Source organism: Malania oleifera, chromosome 10 (assembly GCF_029873635.1).
Source record: "Malania oleifera isolate guangnan ecotype guangnan chromosome 10, ASM2987363v1, whole genome shotgun sequence".
In the NCBI taxonomy this organism is placed as follows: Eukaryota; Viridiplantae; Streptophyta; class Magnoliopsida; order Santalales; family Ximeniaceae; genus Malania; species Malania oleifera.
In genome coordinates, this window is record NC_080426.1 from 5,340,348 (window position 1) to 5,362,932 (window position 22,585).

Here is a 22,585-nt window from a genome sequence, read left to right on the forward strand (position 1 = left end):
TCTTACCTGTCTTAGATAGTTTATCAACAAAATAATTTAATTTATTACATGCCTTAATCATAGTCATATTGCATTATTGTGACAACAAATTAAACTTTTAGGACCCAAGTGCAATTATTTTGATACTTTGGGACAATAATGCAATTTACCCAAAAAAGGGCAAACAGTGACGTGCAACATAAACTGCCTTGCCCCGTCGTCTGTCTCGCCGACGTCATTTTTGCTTCTTGAACGGAACCGCCGAACCAAATGAAAGTGAAACGCATAAGCATGGGGGGTCCGCTCCTGCGACGGCGAACGCCATCGGCATGAAAACGTTAGTTTGATACAGTCAAACTTACAGAATCTCTTCTCCAACTCCTTCTATCTTCGTTGCTCCAGAATTAGATCTCGTCCCTTCCTCCCTTTTAAGGACTCAGTCCTATTTTTACCGGAAATTATGTCAGACGCTTTGATCAATGGACTGGCCGGAGCTGGAGGGGGAATCATCGCTCAACTCATCACCTACCCTCTTCAAACAGTGCGATTCCATCTTTTTTCACGATTTTGAAAGAAAGTTTCGAAGCTTTGTGATTTTCCTATTTTGTTAATATTTGTCCCCTGATTTTAAATTCGTATAAATTTGTGCTGATCTAGGTAAATACTCGTCAACAAACTGAACGGGATGTGAAGAAGGAGAAGAGGAAGCTTGGAACCATTGAACAAATGTGTCAGGTTTTTTTAACTTGTTCCTTCTTCATAAATTTTTTGTATTTCATTTCATTGTTTTCGTCGTGGTTTTCTTCATGATCACCATGATCATATTCTTCTTCCTACTTTTAATGTTGTTTAGTGTGGAATGTTTAAATACGGCGATGATCAGGTTGTAAGACAAGAGGGATGGGATCGGCTATACGGAGGCTTGGCGCCGTCGCTGGTGGGCTCGGCTGCGTCTCAGGTGAGTTCATTTTAGCTGTCTCTTTGGAGTCTGGAATTACTTGTATGCGCCTTGCTTACTTAGCTGACGCTGACGTTGACTATGTTTGCTTTTGGGGGAAAAGGGCTGGGGTCTTTGATTATAATAATTTTATTAGGGTGTTGAACAGAACATTACTACTTTATTTGCTATGATGCATAGTGACTATCATGTTAAAACATGAAATAAAGAAGAAAGAAAATAAGCTTCAAGCGACCAGTATTTTTCCCCTGCTTGTGTTTGACTTCAGTCAAGATTATAAAAGCTTAAGCAAATATCAACCCGAAATGCACAATATAGAGTTTGTTGTATGTTGAAACATATTTTATTTTTCTAACCAATGAACATTCCTCATTTGAGCTTTATGACATTATCAATTGTCTTCTCAAAATCGTTGGGTTCGAGTCTGCCTATCACATGATATTTGATTTTGCTAATGGTGATTTGAGAGGTTAAGCAGTCATGCATTGGTTTGAAATGGTCCATCCGACATGATTTGAGGGTAGCTTTCCACTTCACTAGCTCTAGATTCCAAAGTGGTTATCCTCAGCAGTTAATGCCTGAACCTTGAACTGTCTTTAGTAAAATGCCATGTCTCTAAGAACAATGGTCTTTAATTCTTTCCTGGGCCTTACTTCACTTCTAGCCTGAAGGCCAGTAGAGCTGGCCAACAGCTTGTCGCAGATAGCAATGATGGCCAAAAAGGATATGTCGTGACAATCAATGGTGAGGCGTGTATTGCTGACTAATAATGACAACGTCAACACTATTGTGGGATTATTTCTAGGAATAGGATCCTAAATATGAGTAGTGGACATAGAGTAATGAGTTGTATTAGCGTTCCACTTCATTAGCTCCAGAATCCAAAGAGGTTATCATCAGCAATTTATGCCTAAACCTCAAACTGTCTTTAGTAAAGTGCCATGTCTCTAAGAACAATAACCTTTTAATTCCTTCCTGGGTCTTACTTCACTTCTAGCATGAAGACCACAACAGATGTTACAAGAATCTTGTTGATCTTGTACAGAGTTTGATTAATAAACAAAAACACCGTTGCAATTTTCACAATTATCTATGATGGTTTTGGACCTGTGGCTTTTAGACACGAGTTCAAAGTTTGATTAAATGCAAAATTAAAATTAGCTTTGTGTTATGCACATCATGAGCAGAATTAAAGAAGCCTCGTTTTTTTGTCCTTTTGTTTTTGTGGTGGTGTTCTTTTTATGATTTCTATCCTTTTTTGTATCTCATTTTGATGTTTCAACTATTTGAAAAGTGATTAAGCTTGCTTGTTCTGATCGTCGCTCAAGATCAGGTCTCGACCCAGACATGTACATGTTGAAAAAAATGGTGTCAATGTTATATTATTTGCATTTTATGATTATCTAATCCAGTTAATGCCATGGCCTTTAACTTTCCCTTTTTCAATTCACACAAGTATTTGGACTTCAATTAACTTTAAACTCACTCCTAAGAAGAGCTATTGAAGATTTTCATTCAGTTGCAGTGAATTTGCTGATTAGAACACAAGTACAGGTGTAAATTGCTGTAGCACATGTTATAATAATTACACTCATGTTGGTATGCCAAAGTATCATTGATCATCTTTATTTTCATGACGAGCTTTGTATGCTATTGTGCTTTTCCTATATGTTGGCTCATAAAGAAAATGCATAAATTTGCTTGCTCTTATATTTCTGAACTCTAGATTTTTATGGCACAGGGTGTTTATTATTATTTCTATCAAATATTCAGGAATAGAGCTGAAGCTACTGCACTTGAACATAGTAAGAAAGGAATTGGTGATGGATCAGTTGGGATGTTCTCATCACTTGTGGTGGCTGCTCTCTCTGGGTGATTTGCTTTGTTTTTTGTTTTGGTGATTTACTTGTTTGTAGAGTAGTAGGAAATTTCAGTTCATTATTTTCACTGGCATTCAGTTACATTTGTGGCATGCCTTGTTTTTGTTCTAGTTCTCTAATCATTTTGATGTGGGACTGTGGTTCAAACATCATTCTAAACAGAGAAAATATTCAGCACATTGCCCTTAAATATTTTTTGTGCTAAAATCATCATTTTTACGTATTTTTTCTGATCGTTTTTGTCTGTGCTGCATTTCTTTTCAAGTTTTGACTGTTCTAAAAAAAACAACAAACACAACAATAACAAACCTTAAGTGCCACTAGGTGAGGTCATTACATGAACCCTTTTTCACCAATTCACCCTATAGAGGGCATTTCCCTCCTCTAGCTTAAGAGCTATTAAATTCTTCCTGACTATCTCATTTTTGGTTATTTTAAGCTTATCCCTACCCCTTTTAGTACCAGAATCAATAATAAACTCACTCCTTCCCACAGTTGCACTACTAGGCCCGTGTTTCTAATGTCCAAACCATCTAAGCTGCTCCTTCCTTATCTTGTCTTCAACCGTTGCTATTAGTTTATTGCATATATGTTTGTTCCTTAATTTATCTTTTAATGTTATACCACTCATCCACCTTAACATTTGCATTTCAGCAAGTTTTACTTTTTGTACATGTTGTTTTTTAGTTGCCCAACATTCTGATATGTAAAAGTATAGTTGACCTTATAGTTGTCTTGTAGAACTTTCATTCTAATTTTAAGGGTAATTTTATGATCACATAACACACTTGACACACTCCCCCATTTTACCCAACTTGCTTTAACTCTCTGTATTACATCCTCATTGATTTTTCCTTCCGCTTGTATGATAGATCCAAGATATCAAAATCTACTTGTGGTTTCTTGATTATCAAGTTTAATCTTTAGTTCAATACTCCTCCTTATGTTACTTAAATTACATTTCATACATTCCATCTTATTCTTACTTATCCTAGAACCTTTAGACTCTAAAATAGTTCTCCAAAGTTCTTTGCTCCTACTTTCATCAATCGAGACAATACCATCTGCAAACAAGATACACCAAGGGATCTAGTTAACTTTTGATACATCATATAGTTGAATGGATGCCACCAACATTTATTGACAAATGTATCTCCTTGAAATTTTAATACACCTTACTTATCTCTTCGACATTACTGTTAATTTTGGTGTTATGGAGTATTGCAACCTAACTCAGTCTAAACTATGAACACCTGGCCTGGTTTGGCTTATTATCATTATCACTGATGGTGTTGATGGGTCGAATAGCCCCATATAAACCCTAGTTCTAGGTTGGAGGCTTATGTAACTGAATCAAGAAACAAGCCTGCACATGAGTGGTGAAGAGTTTCCTTGTTGGCGTTTAGATGGTTGCATATGAAAAATGATGCTTTCCATCATGATAAGTGTTTGTAGCACTGACTTGAAGATATTTGGCCTAATAGGAGCTAATGATTGTACATTGGGCTTTTATGCATAACTGGGCCTCATCGGTCAAATGCTTGATGGCCTTGTTAATATGTTAAGTTCATTTAGGAATTGAAACTAAAGCATATTGGACCATTTTTATTTTCCTTGCTCTTGTAAGTGAAGAAAGTTGTTTAGTTATGGGTTAGTCACTAACTTGAACCATGTGCAAATTGGATATTGAAATGACTGAGGTCATTTCCTCAATTTTTTTTTTCTTTAAAGTAGTTGTAGTGCTTTTCGAGAGAAGTTTTTCTAATGAATAGGAATATATGGAATTGTCTAGGGATGCTATCAACATTGTATTTTGTTTCATTTTGTTGGATTTATGTGGGATGATGCTTATAAATTGCTTGTTCTTTCCTTGTGCAGGTGCTTGAATGTGTTGTTGACAAACCCTATATGGGTAGTTGTAACCCGAATGCAGGTTAGAATCTTGTCAACATTCACAATAAGCATTTTTTTATGGCCCAATACTTGAAATTGGTGCATAAATTTGCTTTAGATATGCTAATTAGAAGTCAATGGAAATCTTTGGTTATTTTGATGATTTGGCAATTTGACATTTCAATATTTACCCTAGTTGGGTCTGTAGAATTATTAGATATCTGTCAGCCTTTATTAGAGGCTGATCTTTAGGATATTTACAGCTAACAAATCAATTGATTTGTTAGCTATTTTTGGTTCCACGATCCTTGGGGATTTGGGTAGCTTGTTACCTGATTCTGTAGATAGTCTTTCCTATTTTACTGCTTTCCATTTTAAATAGGATGTTCTATTTTTCAGTAGGTTGTAAATATCCCTAGTAATTAGATGAGAATTATCATCTATTTAAAGGGAATGTAATATTTTTCATAAGTGGAATATTCAGTTTTCTTTTCCCTATCTCAACATGGTATCAAAGCATCCTTTGTACCCTAATCTTCCCATATGACCAAATACGGTATGGTTAGGGGGAGACGCGACTCCACCTTTTTAGTCTCAGACGTCACCACCAATCAGGAAGTCATGGTCTCAGGCAACAACAACATTTTAGATAACAACAGTGATAGTAGACCAAAAAAAGGGTGGCCGTGGTTTGATCATATGTCCTAGTCACACCAAGGGCACCTGTTGGAAAATCCATGGTAAACCTGGAGATTGGAAACCTTCCCGCTTTGCCAATGACAAAGAAGGACGGGGAAATTTTGCCTCGGTAGATGAAAAACCAACACCACCCGAGCCCAGTCTCTTTAGCAAGGAGGAACTAGAATTATTGCAGAAAATGTTCAAATGTTCAGCCAATCTTCAGCCACCCCTTACTACTGTGGTTGGTACCGGTTCTTTGGCACACAAAGGTAATTTTTTAAATGCTCTTAATGTTAAAAAGGAGAAGCTAGGTCAGTGGATTATAGACTTAAGAGCATCGGACCATATGACCGGAGATAGAATAATATTTTCTACTTATAGTCCCTGTTATGAAAATTTAATAGTCAGGATAGGAGATGGTTCACCCTCAAAGGTGGTTGGTACAGGTTCTGTTAAAATTTTAGAGAACCTAACACTCAACTCAGTTCTATTAGTGCCAAATTTGGATTGCAATTTACTATCTATTAGTGAACTCACTCAGGATTTCAATTGTGTTACTAAATTTTTCACAAATATGTGTGAATTTTAGGTCTTGGATTTGGGGAAGATGATTGGCAGTGCTAAGATGTGTTCGGGGCTCTATCTTCTCGAGGTTAATGATCCTCCTCAAGGAACAACTCACAAATCCAATTGTTTAGTGTCTAGAAGTCAAAGTTATTTTTCAATCATTCGTTCTAATAATGATAGTGCAATTATGTTGTGGCACTATAGGTTAGGACATCCAAATTTCTTGTATCTCGAGAAACTCTTTCCTTCATTATTCAATAATAAAAATCCAAATGATTTTTAGTGTGAGATGTGTCAATTTTCAAAACATGTTTGCAACTCTTATCCCAACCTAATGGGGATCGGTATGCCTTACCTGTCTCTTTTTTAGATGTTGTGACATGTGAACGATCTCTTGATGTCCACATTTCCTTTACTGAAATGATGATACGTGGATGACCTCCTGATGTTCACATCAGTTCATAATTGTTTGTAGGTTTTGCATGAATTATTTGAAGACTTGTTTTGAAGACTTTTTGATTTGAAGACTTATCTTGATAAAAGACTTTATTATTATATTTTGCTTGGACATTTCATTTCAAGACAATTAGGTGCTTGAAGATCCAAGAAAAGTGTTGAAGCAAGAAGACCCATGTGCGCCCCACACGGCTCCATTGGGCCCCACACAAAATTGGGCCTCCCTTTGACTTTTGTTTTATATTTAATTTGTAATCTTGCAAGACAACTTGCTTGCTTGCTTGCATGTGCATGCCTTAGTAAGTTGTGTGTGTTGTAAGTTGTGTTAGTATTTATTATGTCTAGTGAGTTGGAGTGTTAGTAAGTTGTGCTTAGTATTTATTGTGTCTAGAAACTTGGAGCATTTATTTTGTTAGTAACTTGTACAAGTAATAATGTGTCTAGTAAGTTGGTGTCTTTATTATTTGTGTCTCCCATGCTTGTGTGGAATTGTTAGTTGTTTAATGTCAATGCTTTGTCCCCCCATGCTAGCTATATATATACCCCTTCATTGTAAGAACTATGGAGAGAGAAAAAAAAGTTTTGAATATTGATATTGAAAGGAAATTCCTTTGTTAAAGCTTGTTAGCTTTGTCCAATCCTTGTGATTGTGTAGTAAGAGGCTACGACGTTCTCTCCGGAGATCAGGTGGTGAGAGACCACTGACCTACTAGCAACTCCATCTCCATATCCTCCCTCCCTCACTCTCACGGCCACCACCAAAGTTACATCCACATGGCCAGCACTTTCATATTACCACACGAACACCATCAATCCTTTGCATTGCTGCGTTCAATTGGTATCTCACAAGCTTGATCCAAGGACCTACGATGTGATCCAGCTGCGTGTTGGGCAACATCTAGCATCCATTGAAACTCTTGGTAAATCAGTATCTGTTTGAACCTTTACTAAATCTTGTTAAAGCCTTATCGTCAATTTCTGAAATTTCATATTTGATAAGCCTTTGCATCCATAGACTTCAATATTTCAACTTGCTAGCTTGAAATCAATTGTGGAATATTGCTGTGCTAAACTTAGAATTTTATTCTTGAAATATTGAAATGACATCCTCGATGTATCTAACTTAATACCTTTGTGAAAGAACCAATTGGGACTAAATTTTGAACAGCACCATACACCCTTTCAAAATTTCCCAACATGTGAAATGTCCTCTGATTTATTGTGTTTATGTTTGGAGAACTGAATTCTTAATTTAAAGTGTTTGAGTGTGTATGCTTGCTTGTGAGGGTTGAATTAGTAGGACTAGATCACCCTCTCCCGTCCTACATCATCTTGGTATCAGAGCCTAGGTTAGAATAGGCTAAACCCTCAAAGTCCAATTTCCTTAGCCCGCAGGATTTTAGTTTCAGTCTGAAACAACTGCAGGATTTTGCCTAGAACAGCCCACCTATATTCTGAATTTTGGATATTTGGAACTTAGTTTGGTTAGGTTTACACTTGACCGTACTTTGTGTGACCAAACACCATTCCAAGGGCTTCCCTAGTGTGTCCGAATCCTTCCCCAACCCCTAGGATGCCTACTTAAGTCAGGAATCCTTACTGAGGTCGTAGGATTAATGATGAAAGAGAACCACCTATGCCTCCTAGAGAAAGACCTCCCCTCCTTCCTCAAAGACGAGTGAATCGTCAAGATGACTTTGCTAGGAGACCCCCACGTCATGAGCCCTATGCCCAACATTGAGATGATGAGGACTATGACGTTGATGACCTTCATGTTAGGAGATCTTACCAAAGGGACCATTGTGATCCTTACAAGGATGTAATGAGGATAGAAGCCCCAACCTATGATGGGCAGATGGATCCTAAAGTCTTCCAAGATCGGTTGACTGGGATGGATTCCTATTTTGATTGGTGTAAGATGACTGACCTTAATCAGGTTAAGTTTGTAAAAATGAAGTTAACAAGGCAAGCCAAGCTCCATTGGATGAATGTTGAGAGGCAGGAAGTAAGGTTGGATCATCGACCTATTGAGCATTGGGATTTAATGAAGGATAGGTTAAGGGAGAAATATGTACCCCTTAGTTATAGAGAGCACCTTATAGATTAGCTTTATAGCTTGCGTCAAGGTAGCATGACTATTTTAGAATACACGAGTCAATTCGATGAGTTGTCTATAAGATGTGGTGTTTATGAGACTGTTAGTCAGTAGATCTCCCGATTACGACTAGGATTAAAGCTTGAACTGAGGAGAAAACTGTTTCCGCATCACATTGAGTCCCTTGAACATGCCTATAATTTAGCTCATGACTTTGAGCAAATGACTAAAGGGCCCATGGGAAAATGGTTTGATACCTCTTCAAATGAGTCATACTCTTGAAAGATACAAAGTTATGACAAGCCCCGACCGGCACAATCAGGTCAAGTTACCTTCCGAGGGAGCAATTCCACAGTCCAACAATCTATGGACATAAGAAAAGCACCCATGACTGGATCCTCTCACCAAAGTTCTGGCAGTGTAGTGTACTTTAGGTGCTATAAACAAGGACACTTTTCCAAACAATGTCCCACTAGGAACTTGGCACTTGCTAGGGAAGATAGTGAGAAAAATAAGAAGGAAAAGAAAGAGACTTGTGGTGAATCTTTGAACACCATAAGTAAAAAGCTGTGTGAGCAGGAAAGTCAAGATACCCAGGAAGTGAATGTGGTTGTTACTAAGGAGACTGAAATATCCTTTCCTAAGAAAGAAACACCCCTAGAAGTATCATCCCTACCTTCTGAGTTTAAGGATGTCACCTCTGAGCCACCTAGTGAGTCATCTCCCATGAGAGACAATCACTGATCTTGTTCCTTATTCATCTCTGCCTCATTTACTACATTATAGAGTGAACCTGATAGAACATGAGGAGTTGAAACAAGTGATGAATTAAAGGAACATAACTTTATTCAGAAGAGTTTAGGTCCACTTGCCTGCCCTACTTTCCCTAATCCCAAGAAAGATAACACTTTGAGCACATGCATCGATAATAGAGCAACCAACAAGATTGTCATTGAGAATGGGTTTCTCAAAACCATTGTTTCCAATAGAGATGTACAACTCATAGGTTACTTCCTGAAAGCCTTGTGGACTATGCTAGGCTCGTATTTTAGTGTCAATTAGTCTTTTAGTGCTTACTACCCTCAAACAAATTGGCAAGTTGAAGTAGTGAATAAGAGCCTTAGGGACCTATTGAGATGTTTGGTAGTTGAAGTCATCATAGCTTGGGATCTATACCTTCCTGTGGTCAATTTTGTATTCAGTAGTTCAGAAAATATTACCACATGCCTTAGCCCATTTTAGGTTATCACAGGATATAGTCCTAGGAAGCCTGTAGATCTTATTCCACTAACACTTAAGTCTAGAGTGAGTGAGCCGACTGATGCTTTTGCAAAGCATATACACAATCTACACTCTGAAATAAGAATGAAGATTAATTTGAATCATGGACATTATAAATCTAATGTTGATATACATTGCATGTTGAAAGAAATTTCAAAGGGTGATATGGTTATAGTCTGTATTCATCCTGAGTAGATTCCTGTAGGAAAAGTGAGGAAGTTACATGCTAACAAGATGGATCATTTCAAAATTTTAAAGAAAAGTGATTCTAATGCTTACATGCTTAATATTCCCATTGATTTTAGCATAAGCAATGTTTTTAATGTTGAAAATCTAACCCCATTTCTTGTAGCATCTTCTTTGGTAAAACCTTCAAATTCTAACCCTGCAGGTGACCCCACTCCATTCTCCACTTCTTTTGAACCTGAAAACCAGAAATTGTCTTTGCCTCCACCCTTACCCATGCCTAAGAGCCTTGATGCAATCTTTGATGACAAGACAAAGTTCACACAGGTAGGATCATATTGAAAATTCTTGGTCAAGTGGAGAGGTACGCCACTTCCCGAGAGGACGACCTCCTGATGTCCACATCAGTTCATAATTGTTTGTAGGTTTTGCATGGATTATTTGAAGACTTGTTCTGAAGACTCTTTGATTTGAAGACTTCTCTTGATAAAAGACTTTATTATTATATTTTGCTTGGACATTTCATTTCAAGGCAATTAGGTGCTTGAACATCCTATTTGAACATCCAATAAAAGTGTTGAAGCAAGAAGACCCATGTGAGCCCCACACGGCTCCATTGGGCCCCACACGGAATTGGGCCTCCCTTTGACTTTTGTTTTATATTTAATTTGTAATCTTGCAAGACAACTTGCTTGCTTGCATGTGCATATCTTAGTAAGTTGTGTGTGTTGTAAGTTATGTTAGTATTTATTATGTCTAGTTAGTTGGAGTGTTAGTAAGTTGTGCTTAGTATTTATTGTGTCTAGAAAGTTGGAGCATTTATTTTGTTAGTAACTTGTAAGAGTAATTAATGTGTCTAGTAAGTTGGTGTCTTTATTATTTGTGTCTCCCATGTTTGCGTGGGAATTGTTAGTTGTTTAATGTCTTTGTCCACCCATGCTAGCTAAGTTTATTAATGCTTTGCCCCCCCATGCTAGCTATATATATACTCCTTCATTGTAAGAACTATGGAGAGAAAAAAAAAAAGTTTTGAATATTGATATTGAAAGGAAATTCCTTTGTTAAAGCTTGTTAACTTTGTCCAATCCTTGTGATCGTGTAGTGAGAGGCTACGTCGTTCTCTCTGGAGATCAGGTGGTGAGAGACCACTAACCTATCTAGCAACTCCATCTCCATATCCACCCTCCCTCACTCTTACGGTCACCACTAAAGTTACATCCACATGGCCAACACTTTCATATTACCACACAAACACCATCAATCCTTTGCATTGCTGTGTTCAATTGGTATCTCACAAGCTTGATCCAAGGACTTACGATGTGATCCAGCTGCGTGTTGGGCAACATCTAGCATCCATTGAAACTCTTGGTAAATTATTATCTGTTTGAACCTTTACTAAATCTTGTTAAAGCCTTATCGTCAATTTTTGAAATTTCATATTTGATAAGCCTTTACATCCATAGACTTCAATATTTCAACTTGCTAGCTTGAAATTTGTGGAATATTGTTGTGCTAAACTTAGAATTTTATTCTTGAAATATTGAAATAACATCCTTGCCGCATCTAACTTAGTACCTTTGTGAAAGAACCAATTGGGACTAAATTTTGGACAGCATCATACACCCTTTCAAAATTTCCCAACATGTGAAATGTCCTCTGATTTATTGTGTTTATGTTTGGATAACTGAATTCTTAATTTAAAGTGTTTGAGTGTGTATGCTTGCTTGTAAGGGTTGAATCAGTAGGACTAGATCACCCTCTCCCGTCCTACATCACAACCAACCCTACAAAGCTTCCCAACCCTTTTCAATGATTCATAGTGATGTGTGGGGGCCATCTAGGATCAAGAATATTACTGGATCTCGTTGGTTTATATCTTTTATGGATGATCACGCTAGACTTACCTAGATATTCCTCATGAAAGAAAAGTCAGAGGCAGGTCTGATTTTTAAAAATTTTAACACCATGATCCAAACACAATTCCAAGCAAAAATATAGATTGTGAGAACTGATAATGCCAAATAATATTTCAAATCCATTCTTGATAATTATCTATTGAGTCAAGGTATAATACACCAAAGTTCCTATGTCAACACTCCTCAGCAAAATGGAATTGTCGAAAGAAAAAGCCGGCACCTACTAGATGTTGCCCGCTCCCTCATGTTCTCTACACATGTACTGAAACACTTTTGGGGTGAAGCCATTCTCACTGCAGCCTACCTCATAAACAGGATGCCCTCTCGCATTCTCAAATTCTAAACTCCCCGTCAAACTCTACTTCAGTCCTTTCCCAATACTCGACTCGTCTCCACTATTCTCTTCAAAGTATTCGGGTGCTCAGCTTTTGTTCATGTTCATAGTCAACACCGGGGTAAGCTTGATCCCAGAGCCCTTAAGTGCATTTTTCTTGGGTACTATCCAAACCAAAAGGGTTATAAATGTTGTTCACCAACTACTAAAAGATATTTATCACTCCATGGATGTCACCTTTTTTTAGCAACAACCATATTACCCCCAATATGAAATTAAGGGGGAAATTACATAGGAATTCCAGCTTTGGGATATTGAAGAGTTATCTCACCCTTCTTCTGATTCTGGCCCTTCTCACCTATCACAAATTTCTGAATCTAATCAAACTATTGACTCCATTTCTCCTTCACATCCCTTCTTAGAATCTGCGGTGAAACATCAGCATCTGGACACTATTCAACCAACAAAAAATTATAAGTTGATTACCTATTCACGGAGGAGAAGGAACCAAAAGGAGATAGTACAACAAGCGCATCCCTTGAGCAAATCCAAGAGTCTGATCTGAGCCCTAGATCAAGTGAAAATCCACCAAGTAACTCTAATCCTAAGACTTCCCAGAATGAGTTAACTAATGATGATAGTGATTGTCCTATTGCTGTGAGAAAAGGTGTGAGATCATGCACAAAACACCCAATATACACCTTTGTGTCATTAGGGGCTGTCATCGAATTTTAGATCTTTTGTTGCCAACCTCGACAAAATCCAGATTCCTAATAACATACAAGAGGCTCTCGGTACACCTGAATGGAAGTTTGCCGTATGGGAAGAAATCAGTGCACTAGAAAAAAATGGAACATGGGAGATCACAGAATTACTAACTGGAAAACGTCTAGTAGGTTGCAAATGGATATTAATTGTGAAATACAATGAAAATGGAAGTTTTAACAATTCAAAGCTCGGCTGGTAGCAAAGGGATTCACTCAATCATATGGAATCGACTACGAAGAGACATTTTCCCTTGTAGCCAAGTTAAATACAATGCAGGTTCTCTTATCTTTGGCAGCAAATTTGGACTGGCCTCTTCACCAACTAGATGTCAAGAATGCCTTCCTCAATTGAGACCTAGCTAAAGAACTCTACATGGAAATTCCTCCTGGATTCGAGACACAAGCTACACACAACAAAGTCTGCAAACTTAGAAGATCTTTATATGGGCTCAAGCAATCCCCAAGAGCCTGGTTTGAGAGATTCACAAAGGTAGTCAGGAGTTATGACTATTCTCAATGTCAATTAGATCATACACTATTTGTTAAATACTCTCCTAAAGGAAAAATTTTTATCCTCATTGTATATGTGGACGACATCATTCTAATGGGAGATTATGAGGGGGAATTAAGTACTCTCAAAAGTCTTCTAGCTAAAGAATTCGAAATCAAGGACCTTGGGAATCTCAAATACTTCCTAGGCATGGAAGTGGCACGGTCAAGGAAGGGAATCTTTGTCTCCCAAAGGAAATATGTTCTAGATCTTTTGAAGGAGACTAGGATGCTCGGATGCAAGCCAGCAGATACTCCTATGGATTCAACAACCAAACTAGGAGCCAAGGAAGACAGTGCACCAGTGGATAAAGGCAGATATCAAAGACTAGTTGGAAAACTTATATATTTGTCTCACACCCGACCTGATATTGGCGTTTCTATCAGTATGGTGAGTCAATTCATGAACAATCCCAATGAAGAACATATGGAGGCAGTTTATAGAATCCTACGATATCTAAAGCTAACACCAAGTAAAGGATTATTTTTTAAGAAGAATCAAAGAAGAGATATTGAAGTATTCAGTGATGTAGATTGGGCAGGATCAATACATGATCGAAGATCAACTTTTGGGTATTGCACATATGTGTGGGGAAACCTAGTTTCATGGCGAAGTAAGAAGCAATCAGTTGTGTCAAGAAGCAGTGCAGAAGCTGAACTCAGGGCAATGGCACGGGGCATCTGTGAAGGAATATGGCTAAGAAGGCTTCTAAAGGAATTAAAGATTTCAAGTGAAGAACCCATGAAGATGTTCTGTGACAATCAGTCAGGCATCAGCATTGCAAAGAACCCCGTTCATCATGATAGAACAAAACACGTGGAGATTGATTGACATTTCATAAAAGAAAAAATAGAGGAAGGAATAATCAAGATGTTGTATGTGCCTACATGTCTCCAAACAACTGATATTCTTACCAAGGCTCTGCCAAGAAAGAATTTTGATGATCTGAGGTCCAAGCTGGGCCTAATCAATATTTACCGCCCAACTTGAGGGGGAGTGTCGAATTATTAGATATCTGTCAGCCTTTATTAAGGCTGATCTTTAGGAGATTTACAGCTAACAAATCAGTTGATTTGTTAGCTATTTTTGATTCCACGATCCTAGGGGATTTGGGTAGCATGTTACCCGATTCTATAGATAGTCTTTCCTATTTAACTGCTTTCCATTTTAAATAGGATATTCTATTTTCAGTAGGTTGTAAATATCCCTAGTAATTAGATGAGAATTATCATCTAATTTTTTTCATAAGTGGGTGGAATATTCAGTTTTCTTTTCCACATTTCAACAGTGTCCTTGTATACAGAATGGAAATGAGTGTAAGTCGGCTGTTGTTATGAAGGTTTACAAGTGTTGACAGCAAGGAAGGAGGGGAAAGATAAGAAAATCTGCTTGTGAATAATTTTATGAATTCAAATTTGCGGGAAGGCATATTTTTTTAAAAATAGATGATGATGAGAATTTTTATGTCGAGGAATCTAAAAAATGATCTATGGTTAGCGTGGAGAATAGTGTGAATAAAATTCAGAGGTAGACAAAATGGGAGGTTGTCTCAGATAAGGATAGTGATTTTGCTTGTGATAGTGGTCTACTGTTGGGGGATATTTCTTATGTGCCCCCTTCTCTGCTTGAAGGTTTAGAGGATGTTTCTATCGTTGAGGAGGGGGAGCTGGACGAGAATTTGTTGTGAGTAATCAGTGTAAGGATGGGGTACTACCTATTCCTGTGGTGAAGATTAGTGAGCAGAATGTTGCTGTGAATAATCAGCATAAGGATGGGATACTACCTACTCCTGTGGAGAAGATCAGTGAACAAGATGATGCTGTTCTAAATCTTTCGTATATAATGGGGTTGTGGATGACTGATCATGGAGGGAATGAAATTTGATTGGATGGAGCTAAAAGTAATTTAATAAAATTTGGTGGGAATTAGCAAGGCTTCAAAGTTCTGTTGATTACGAAGGGAAGGGTTTTAAGAGGGGTTTTCTTAATTAGGATTTGTTTTAGTTTTTTATTTGTTTTTATTTTTAGTTTCTAGGTTTTTTTTTACTTCTATTTTTATTCTTTATTTTTTGGTTTTTGAGGATCTCTTGTCCTCCCCTAGCTTTGTAACTTTCTGTATTCTCTTTCTTAATAATACATTTAATTTTTTTGAGAATTAACTTTCAAAATTCTATATAGCTTCTGATGAGACTCTATAGAAAGTTTTTTGTTAGTTGACCAGAGTATAGATTGCCTGATGCCATTCCTAGCAGCAGCAGTTGGAACCAAGATGTCGGCATGGCATTGGTTTCATCATGGTGTAGCATTTATTTTCTTAGTTTACAAATCTCAATAAAGAGGTCATGCAGGGGCAGCATCAAGGTTCTGCAGCCATGGAGAAATTAGAAGAGAGGAAGGGGAAGGGAGGAGAGAAGAGATACCAGGGGGAACACTCACGTTCAACTGCAATTTAAATTCATTAACTGCCTGCCTGCAACATGGCTTTCACACACTATTTTTAAGAAAACTTCTTTACATAAAATTACACTTAAATTCCTAAAACTAAGTTATGTTGCAAATATACCCCTACTTCACACAAATATCATAAAAAGCCCCCAAATACACTTAATCTTATACTAATTGATATTAAACACACTTAATAAACTGCTAACTTAACCCAGAAATTCCTTTACTCTTCTTAATTATTCTCCAGCAAGGATCTACCGAAGGTCTTGCTTCTTGTACTACATCAACTCTCCCCTAGTTAGAAACAATTCGGCCTTGAATTTTGAAATGTTGGAGGATCAAAAGGGAGAATCAAACTTGGACTTTTTCAAAATCTAGCGCTTGAATGAGACAAGAACTTACGTTTCATTGGCAGGACCGTAGACTTGATTTGAAAATTAGCATCAATGAACTCATCAGGGATGACAAACTCTACAATAGGAATGTTTGAAGGACTTTGGATGTCTTCAAACACTTCCATTACATTGCTTGCAGTGTCTTCAATTTGAATAACTTTGAAATGATCACTAACCTTAGAGCAGGGTTCAAATTGATTTTCTTCCCTTTCTAGTGGAAGACATAAGTGTTCCCATGTCCTTGAGTTGCACCAAATCATCTAACCAAGAAGAACCAAGGAGTATGTGGGCAATCTTTGTATGTATGATATCACACCAAACATTATTAAAGTAAGCACCTATTTGGCTAGGAACCAAACATCATTCACTAACATGTATGGTAATGTTGTCAATCCAAGATATCTCATAAGGCAGTGGGTGAGGTTCTGGATGAAGTTGCATACGAGTGACTCCTTTTCTAGAAACCACGTTCATAGGACATCTTCCATCAAATGATGAATTTTCGTACATTTCCTCCACACTTGAGAAATGTGTGGAAAAGCTTGAACTTATGCCCAAGTAATGATAAATGGCATTCCTTTGTCCAATAATTTGGCATCATATTGCTGTATTTATGCAATATGCTGCAGCTATAGATCACCAACAGCCCTTTAACATAGTTTGCCTTCAATTCTCAAACTTATCATGCAAACCCATAAAGTTAACTCTGAATTTTGAAGAAATATCTTTAATTCACCTTGATATTGATTGTCCTGCTGAAATGAAACACATTTACGAAGAACACTCACAAATTACAGCAACGAAACCTTATTTTGATGCGGCAGCAACAATTTCTAGGATTTCGTGCCAAATGATCAGCCTTGCTTAAATATATTGTATCTGCGATCAAAATATCACCTTGTAGGTCAAAATATCTTGAATAATATTCAAAATCTTGTGGCTGAAGCAATTTTTCGCGAGACTGGAAATAGCAGAACACTGTGGAAGTTTCCCAGACGCAGGTCGCCGGCGTGTGGGGCACGTGCATTGCCGGCAAGGCACCTCTGGCAATGAAACTTTGGTTGAGGGGAGATCAAGGGATGAGGAGTTTAGTTGTGGTGGCAGTGTGTTAAAAAAAATCACCAAAAGCTAGGAATTCAAGGGGGTTGACAGCTGGGATCCTTTTGGCCGGCGCCTGAGACTTTTCCGGTGATTGGTAGGCGATGAAATTATAGGGAAAGGGACATTGGGGTGTTCTGTTCTGTCTTTGATGGCGTGGATGGTGTTGCAGGATGGTGACTGGAAAGTAGTGTTCGAGCAAATGGGCACATTGTTGGAATTTCAGAAAAAGATCAGAAACTGCAGAACTGCTTTTTGGGTTTTTTTTTTCAAAAAAAACTGAAATTCAGAGAGAGAGAGAGAGAGAGAGAGTTAACAAACTGAAGGAGAGAAAAGAAGAAGATTGGGGGGGGGGGGGGGGGGGGGCGGAGTTGCTGGACTGAAACTGCCAAGAGACAGCAACAGAATTCAGAAAAGAGAGAAAGTTGGAGTTATGGGAGAGAATTAAAGAGAAGAAGAAGAAGATAAGGAGAAGAGAAACAGAGAAGAAGAAAGAGGGCAGAAGGCTGCTGGGCAGCGGAGCCTTAGGGACAGAACAGGAGATCAGAACAGAGAAGAGAGGAGAAGAAGAGAAGAAATCAGAAGTAGAGAGAATTGAGAGAATTAGGAGAGAAAATTAGAAGAAGAGAAGAAGAGAGGTGGAGAAGAACAGAACAGAAGAGGAGAGAAGGGGACGATGGGGGATTGAAATGGAGGAATGGAGATCGAACTTGGGCTCTGATACCAAATGATGCAGGGGCAGCATCAAGGTTCTGCAGCCATGGAGAAATTAGAAAAGAGGAATGAAGGGGAAGGGAGCAGAGAGGAGATACCAGGGGGAAAACTCACGTTCAATTCCAATTGAAATTCATTAACTGCCTACAACATGGCTTTCACACACTATTTATAAGAAAACCTCTTTACATGAAATTACACTTAAACCCCTAAAACTACATTACATTACAAATATACCTCTACTTTACACAAATATTTCAAAAAACCCCAAAATACACATAATCCTATACTAATTAAGACTAAACACACATAATAAACTAGTAACATAACCCAACAAGTCCTTTACTTTTCTTAATTATTCTCTAGCAAGGATCTACCCAAGGCCTTGCTTTTTGTCCTACATCAGGAGGCTTCTATAAGATTGTCTACTAGTGTAAAGCTTTTTAATATTTCCTTGGAAAGCCTGATTTATTCTTGACTTGTATGGATATTTGTTCTTGAAAACAAAGCTGTGAATTGTTGGGATGTAGGATGGAATGCTGCAAAGTCCAAAGAGTTATGATAAACCATTGTCATGGAAAACTGGTCTTGCAACTGCTAGACTTTAGCTTAAGTAAGAATGTTATCTAGTTTATGGTGGCTTGCTCAATGATCATCTTTCACCCTGTCACCAAAAGGAAATAGAAGTTTTACTAATAGGTATTGCTTTATGATTTGAATTGAATCCCAGGGTAATAAATTGAGATGTTTGTTTTGGTAATAAATTTATGTTATGCTATTTTTAATGCTGAGTATTTCATTATTAATATTTTTTCATAAAATTTGAAGCTTCATTACTAGTTTCAATCCCATTGGTTGTAAAATTGAAGTTGCATTTTATTCAAGAACTGTGTATGTCATATATGCTGTACTTTTAATGTTCTCATCAAATGTGAATCTCTGTTTTTCTCAAGCTCAATTGATGTGTCTGTCTTTTGTAGTTCTTGTGTTAATAATTTTTTGTTTACTTTACAGACTCACACAAAAATGTCAAAAAATTCTCAGCCTAGTCATGATGATGCACCTGCTTCTCTGGATGGAGCTGCTCTTGCTGCAGTGGAGCCTCCTCCCTATGGAACTGGCCATGTGGTATGTATCTTATATTCTTTTGCGTGCAGTCTGTTCAGCTGGGATGTTTAGTGCTACTAAATGGATTCTATTTCTTTTAGAACTTCACTTGGAACTTTTACTGGATGTCAATTGGTTACTGTTAAGGCTTGATATGCGTTGTTGGCTCACAATTGTATGGCATGGACTTTTAGGTGAAGCAGTAATGTAACAAGGTATAAACTAATTCAAAGGCATCGTTACTAGGAGAGGTCCTGGATTCTATTCTTCTTGTCCAAATTTAGGATGTGGTGGTTAAAAATTATCTTATTTCCCATAATGGTGCTGTTAATCATTTGTTTGTCTTTCCACATGTAATTGGGCTGCACGTGCAGGGGAGTGTTAAGGATTGATGTAGCTGCTTAAGCTTTTAAGTGGTAATCAAACAGTTACGCATGATTTTTTTTTTAAAAAAACTACGCCAAAGAGGAGGAGGATCAACTGTGTGAACTGGATTTTCTCATTGTAGTTTTGTTGTCCAAGAGTTTTTGATGCAGGTTGATCAACCTAAGTTGAGAATGACCTGATCTGGTTCTATAGCAGAGATAAATAAGAGAGAATAACTGAGAAGGCTACACAGCTACAAACCTGGTCCTCGGGTATGTTTAGTTAAGGATAAAGGAGAGCTTTTTAATTATTTATAAAACTGATCTTTGTGTGGAAAGACGAAAACTTTCTATAGTTCAAATAACTCATGAGCTCTTATAGCAACAATTATCACTTTTTTATTTCTAGCATAAATCACCACTCAAGTGAAAATTGCTTTTCCCCCTGATGTAGGACAAGTATTAGAATTTAGAGGTAGAGAGAGAACTAGAAGAAGGGAAGGGGAATTAGGGGCAGAACAGAACAGAGATGGGGGAGGAAGAAGAAGAAGCGGCAGAAGGAGAACCTGCGGGAGAGAGAAACAGAGAGAGGGAAACTGCAGCAGTTCTGATTTCAAATGATTGACTGTACAATAACTTACATGTCCAGGATTTATACCCATTACTGACTAAAACACGTATTTACATAAAAACTTAGTAAAATAATAAATTACAAAATAACCCCAAAGTAGTCAAATACACAAAATTAACCTAAACTAACTAAACTTCTAAAATAACCAGGGTTTTCCCAAACTAAAATAAAAACCCTAGCTACAATATAAGTATCTAAAGTTCCCTATTTGCGGTTCTCCATCAAACTCCCCTTGTTACAGAAAACTTGACCTCAAGTTCTGAATTGGTGGGGTAACTTTAACTCAACGAGTGCGAACAAAATCAAACTTGCAGTCAAATCAAGAGTAGACACGATCTGCACTTCATCATCAATCACCACTGGATAGTATCTAGAAGATCCTCCAACTGCAAGTACCATAGAAGGCTGCAATGTCCACTAATAAAGTAACAAGTCCTTCTAACAAGAAATCAATTTAATATCAAAATCTGTTGGCAGCTCAAGCAAATATGCATTTGGTCCATATCCAGAATGATAGACAATGTTTCATTATATTTGTTAAAGAAAAGTGTAAAGGGAGAAGATGCAGGGGGTAGAGGCACAAGTTTACTGGATTGAGGAGAAATTATATCAAGGGGATTTTTAACAATAGGTTCCATGATTAAAGAATTTTCAACAAACTTTGGAGCAACCAATTGTTCCTCACTTTTTGGGTTGGAAATGTAAAATTGAGGTTGAAGAGCAAGGTCATTGACAAATATATCTGTCCTAGTAGTTGCAACTCATTTTTTATGTTTATTGCAAGTCTCAACAACCAAGTTTTGGTGACAAGTCAAGGTCCATCCCGGGTTAGAGGCTCCAGCAGTGTTTAGGGTCACTAAAGAAAGTCTACGACTTCATTTTGAGAAGATTCATGACTCATGTCTACAGAAGAATGAAAAAAAAAAACTGTGCATTGGTAATATGCAAATCATTTATGTAGTCATGATATTCTATTATGCAATAATTTGGATGGGCACTTTTGAAATCCTCAACAAGTTGAGTTTTCTCTAGAAAATCTTGGGTGGATCTAGGAATACCTTGTGACCATTGAGAAATTGATCTAGATTAATGGAATTCTTTAAAATAGGAAGTGGTGTGATGGGTTGGTAGCTGGAGAAATCTCTCAGCTTCCAAAACCATATCGTAAGTTTTTGAACATTTATATACCTTCTGATTTCATTCCTCAACCCTGTCTTGAGCAAAATTACCATTCTAGGTTCCTTACTTGGTAAATTTAAAGTAATAAGTGGTGACACTAGAAGAGAGCTGTTTAAGACCCACATAATGGAACTGACTTTGTTTTTTTTTTTTTTTTTCAACTGGAGAGTAAATATGGCCTGATGCAAATTCAGATAAGTACCAAATATATGAGCAATATTAAATCAATTTCTATGGAGTCCAAGTAGTGTAAGTTCATACAATTTTACCAAAAGGTCCTTGCTATGACTTTGTTGCTTTGATATATTCTGCAAATATTTCACTTCAATTTCTTGCAGATGCTCCAAGAAAACACTTATCCTCAAAAAATATGTTTTAAACAATGGAAGATGGATTTTTTCAGACCAACATCAAAATCTCACGAAGGACGACCAATTTGTCGTAGTAAATCTCAAGACACACTGGCTGGGCCTCAATCTGAATGCTGGCAAGCCTTCAAACTCTGAAAATTTATGTTGGCAATACACTTATCTCAAACTAACTTCCCAATTTCTCAAGTTTTCACAAAATAAAGCTCACAAAATGCAGCAAGTGAATTCTGATCCAGTGTTAGTGCTGAGATTATCCTCCAAACATGTATCACTGGCTAACACTTGAATTTCCCCTAAATTCTGCTTCAAAATCTCTAGGAAAACCCAATTTTTTGCTGCTGGAGGCAATTTTTTGCAAATCTAGAAGCATGTAAACTCTCTAGAAGTTTTCCCACTCGCAGGCTGCCGGCGTGTTGGGCACATGTGTTGCCAAAGAGGGTCCTCCAGCAATGATGCTTCGTCTGGTCATATGTCAAGGGGTGGGGATTCTAGTGAGGGTGGCTGTATAATCAAGGAAGCAGCCAGAAGTGTGAGAATTTGAATGGGGGTTGGCTGGAAAAGTTTCAGCCAGCGTGTGGGGGCTCTCCGGTGGTTGGATGGGGATGAAACTTCACATATAGGTGTTTCAAGGACGTCTGTCTTCGATGGTGTAGTGGTGTTGCAAGATGATATCTGGAAGTTATGGTTTTGAACCAGTGGTATGAGCATAATTTTCTGGAGAAGTTGCAGGCTGATAAA

At 37.6% G+C, this 22,585-nt stretch overlaps 1 protein-coding gene across 1 annotated transcript in view; it reads left to right on the top strand.

The window, feature by feature from the left end:
* Positions 1-207: 207 nt before the first annotated feature.
* LOC131167010 (peroxisomal nicotinamide adenine dinucleotide carrier) overlaps positions 208-22,585 on the top strand; it is a 28,323-nt gene continuing 5,945 nt past the window's right edge. Inside the window, exons 1-6 of the mRNA XM_058125731.1 lie at positions 208-520; positions 637-714; positions 863-937; positions 2,679-2,809; positions 4,696-4,750; positions 19,209-19,322. Coding sequence (XP_057981714.1) covers positions 440-520; positions 637-714; positions 863-937; positions 2,679-2,809; positions 4,696-4,750; positions 19,209-19,322 — 534 coding nt within the window. The 5' untranslated portion in view covers positions 208-439. The remainder of the gene's footprint in view (positions 521-636; positions 715-862; positions 938-2,678; positions 2,810-4,695; positions 4,751-19,208; positions 19,323-22,585) is intronic.